Below are 4,584 nucleotides of genomic sequence, written 5' to 3'. Positions count from 1 at the left end.
CAGAGGACTGGAAGCGGAGGTCAGTTTGAAGTCCTGGGCAATCTCACGGACGACGCTGGAAGGGCGTTGCGGATGAGGAGCCGTGCTCTTCTGGTAACGACGGATCTCACGAAGGGCAACAGTACCAGGCCTGTAACGATGGGGCTTCTTGACACCTCCGGTAGCAGGGGCAGACTTACGTGCTGCCTTGGTGGCCAGCTGCTTGCGGGGGGCCTTGCCTCCGGTAGACTTGCGGGCAGTCTGCTTGGTACGAGCCATTGCGAATGATTGTTTGTATCTGTACAGATAGGAAACAGTCTGGCCGGGTCTTCAAGAGCTGAATTTATACCAGAGCGGGCTTGGCCGTGCGGAGAAGTGTGTGGCTGGCACAGTGTGCGTTGGCGCCGCCCATTTCCCCGGTGTAAGCAGGACCAGAGACCTGGACAAATTTACCTGTGATCAAAGGAAATCCTTGATGAGAAATGGGACAATTAACACATGATGTCATCAACAAGGTGATTGCAAACACATGCGTGTAATGTGTCAGGTGACTTTTGATGGATAGGAAGGTGTAAACAAGTTTATTTGCTTAGAGCGGGCGGTTAAGATGAGCGGCCGCTTGATGCGGCAAGCCTGAGCGCTACGCGAGGGTAGGGAACAGGTACCATTGCTAGGGTTGGCCAGGGCGGATCATCTTCTCGTTTACTCGCAGCAAGACAAGTCGCTACCATGACTGGACGTGGAAAGGGCGGAAAGGGTCTCGGAAAGGGGGGCGCCAAGCGTCATCGCAAGGTGTTGCGTGATAACATCCAGGGTATCACCAAGCCTGCCATCCGTCGTCTTGCCCGTCGTGGAGGTGTCAAGCGTATCTCTGGGCTCATCTACGAAGAAACCCGTGGTGTCCTCAAGGTATTCCTCGAGAACGTGATCCGTGACGCCGTCACATACACCGAGCACGCCAAGAGGAAGACCGTCACCGCCATGGACGTCGTCTACGCTCTCAAGCGCCAGGGACGCACCCTGTACGGTTTCGGAGGTTAAACGTTTTCAACAAGATCGAAATCGTCAACCACCAAAGGACAACCATTACCAACAAAAACCTTGGACCTATCTTAGGTCCTAAAATTATTACAGAGATATCATCGTTGACTGACTGTTTGGCTCTTAAGTGTTTGATATATTTAGTTAGCTTTTTGGCTTGTCGTCGTTAGAGGGAGCATGTTTCTGGGCAAAAATCATTTACTTACAAAGAAAGAATGACAGAGTTTACCATACATTCATACATGGATAGAATCAATGCAATTATAGGCCTATGGCAACTTGTTTGGGTATCAGAGAGTGAAATAGATCCATGTTGTAAGGGGTGACTATTATTTTATTTTTTTTTTAACACACTCTTATGTTGACGGTTAATTATGAGTGGGTGTCTATTATTTAAGTCATATAAATCATTTTTGGCCCACACGACTCGATATATAAATGTAGTTTGTTTGTGTATATTTAGTGAGCGTTATATACTTGTGTGTACGAGGGGTGGTGGATTTGTGTTAATGACTAACTAACTACAAGGATAGCTTGACTTACAATATTGAAGAATCAATAGTAGCGTCAATGTTGCAGATGAAGTGAGCATCATATTGGGGATGCACAAGTTTGTTTTCTTTAAATTACTAGTATGTTTGTTAGTTGGTGTTACTTAGTCATACATATATGCCTGAACGAAGTAACACAAAGAAAATCACAATACTTCAGTTATTCATAATTGTTGAGTCTTTCAGTCTTATATAAACGTTTATGGAATATAAGTGAAAGAATATCAGAGCTTTGTCAAAACACACACATTCAAACCATTCATTCAGTCACACTCAATCAATCACTATTAACAAACAGAATCAAACTAAATACACATCTCACACACAAACCAAACCAAAGACAAAGACAAAACAAACAACTACTTGTATCAAGCATGAACACAGCAGAGCAGAGCAGAGCAGACCACACCACAGCAGAATCATACACAAGGACCAAACAACAAACACAACAAAAATGTAGTCAGTCAGTCTGTCACTTACCTAATAACCAGCTATCAGTCTGTAGGATTGATTACACGACCGACACAAAGACAGACAAAGAAACAAACACAGTTACATGTAGGCACACACACACGAAAACAACAACAACAAAAGATCCAAGGAACAAGAAACATACACCAACACCAATAACAACAAACAGGGGGGGAGGGGAGGGGGGACCCAACAACCAAAAACACAACAAACAACAACAAACCAAATTCAAAAGACAGAGTCAAATCAAAAAACAAGACAAAACGAAACAAATCAAATCCAATCCATTTCATTTCACATTACTTTACTTTGCTCTTGCCTCGGGGAGACCTACACGGCCGAGCCTTGGACTGTGTCACACAGAAATGGACTCTATGCGTACTGATACACACAAATATAGGCCTTATTCGCTGTATAAACACTGAGACACACAAATATAGGCCTTATTCGCTGTATAAACAACAGCTAACTACCAAACTGGTATTCCGGTCTTTTTGGCAACGCTTTTTTTTGACAGAAAATATCTCAAAGTATCACGAGTAATCATTGTTTTACAGTCCGTACAATACAAATATGTTGAAACAAACTGTAGGCAAAGGTAGACTAAACACGTGTCAATGAACAAGTCTCAAATACTAGCTTATCATACCAAATAACAATTTCTGCAATCGATATTCACACAAATAATCACATATTAAACATGTTGCATGAAGGAAAGGTCCTGCCTTATAATAGGTTGGATCGTTCATGAGGAAGATGCTCATATTCATTACATTTTAAGAATGTTTGTTTGTAAGTAAATATTGTTGAAAATATTATTGGTGTTGCATTTATGTTTGATTTTATTATTATTAAATGCCTGTTGTACATGTCTTTATCAATTATTACAACCGCAATTTTGTTTATAAGTTAATTTTTTTCATGTATTGTATTTTTGGAAATTTTTTTTTAAATAACTATTGAACTCTGCATCAATATGTTGATACTCATTGATTTCATAACATTCAGATACTCATATGTAATGCTTATCACATTATTTTTGGGGTAAATACAAGGTGCCTTGGTGTCTCACCCACATATTTGGTATAACTAAAGGGATCATGATACAGTAGTGGACTATGAACTCTGTATCCAATATAAAATAGTATATATATATCACTGGAATTATCAGTGTTATCTTGTTATGTTATCCAGAAATCATTTATGCAATCTAACACATTCATATATATCTTTAAAAATATGATATTGATGATAGGAAATATTACACAATTATGCATGAAATCAAATAATATATATATATGATTAGATAAAATGTAATATGATATTGATTATAGGATTTATAGCACATGGGTATGCATACACAAGTAAAGACAGATAGATACACACACACACACACACACACATACATACATACATACATATGTGTGCGTGCATGTACATAACTATAGTACATGTTATTATTTATATTTTTACTTTTATTATATATATATTTCTATATATATATTTCTATATATATATATATATATATATATATATATATATATATATATATATATATATATATATATATATATATATATATATATATATATATAGAAATATATATATAGAAATATATATATAGAAATATATATATAGAAATATATATATATATATATATATATATATATATATATATATATATATATATATATATATATATATATATATATATATATATATATATACATATATATATATATATATATATAATTTTTATATTCATATACATATATATATTGTGTATCTATGCACACATACACATCTTTATGAAAAAATACATTATTTAATTATTGTATATACATGTTTAATTTATTTCCTTTTTTTCTTTCTTTTCTTGTCTTTTCTTTTTTCCCATATTTATTTTGTTTTCTATACATATACATTTATACGTACATACATATACATAAACATATGTCTATACTTATACATAGATACATACATACATGGATGTATATGTGGGTTTGGGTGTGGGTTCATGTGGGTGTCTGTGTGTGGGTGGGTGGGTGGGTGTGTGAAATTGTCATACATTTCTATCTTATTGTTTCATTATTATCACTTATATTAATAATTATATATATAACATTACATTTTAGCAATATTATACATTATCATCATGTTAGTTGGGTCACATATTTGCAATTATTATTATTTCTTTATTTTCTCAACAACATTAATCACAATCATTATATTTATTTGTCAGAACTCTTACAAATTTCACTCATATTATAGTTTATCATATAGATTAAGATATTTTATTATTTATGTTATCAATATTCACATTCTAAATTTGTATTTATATATATATATATATGGATTTTTGATATGTCATCTTTTAATGCACCTGTATCTAAAGGGAATATGTATATATCTTTTTGCATTGTTTTAATCTTTTATTTTTTATTATTTGTATATATCTATGTATTTATTTTATTATTTTTACAATATTTTCCATTTTTAATTTTTTTTTTACAATTATAATGTTTTTTGCTTCTCATTTGTA

The 4,584-nt window shown here is 34.4% G+C and overlaps 2 protein-coding genes across 2 annotated transcripts in view; one reads left to right on the top strand and one right to left on the bottom strand.

Moving 5' to 3' along the window:
* The window catches only part of LOC138860694 (histone H3-like), a 3,665-nt gene extending 3,272 nt beyond the window's left edge, over positions 1-393 (bottom strand). Inside the window, 2 exon segments of the mRNA XM_070118711.1 lie at positions 3-27; positions 30-393. Of these exon segments, the coding sequence (XP_069974812.1) occupies positions 3-27; positions 30-258 (254 nt within the window). The 5' untranslated portion in view covers positions 259-393.
* A 193-nt stretch (positions 394-586) lies between these two features.
* LOC138860625 (histone H4) lies at positions 587-1,065 on the top strand. The gene has a single exon (XM_070118592.1). It carries the CDS (start codon positions 709-711, stop codon positions 1,018-1,020), a length of 312 nt encoding a protein of 103 aa, XP_069974693.1. The 5' UTR covers positions 587-708; the 3' UTR covers positions 1,021-1,065.
* Positions 1,066-4,584: the final 3,519 nt, after the last annotated feature.

This window comes from Penaeus vannamei, chromosome 42 (genome assembly GCF_042767895.1).
Source record: "Penaeus vannamei isolate JL-2024 chromosome 42, ASM4276789v1, whole genome shotgun sequence".
NCBI lineage: Eukaryota > Metazoa > Arthropoda > Malacostraca > Decapoda > Penaeidae > Penaeus > Penaeus vannamei.
Note: the sequence above shows the minus strand (reverse complement) of the source record. Positions and strands in the feature narration are given on the sequence as shown.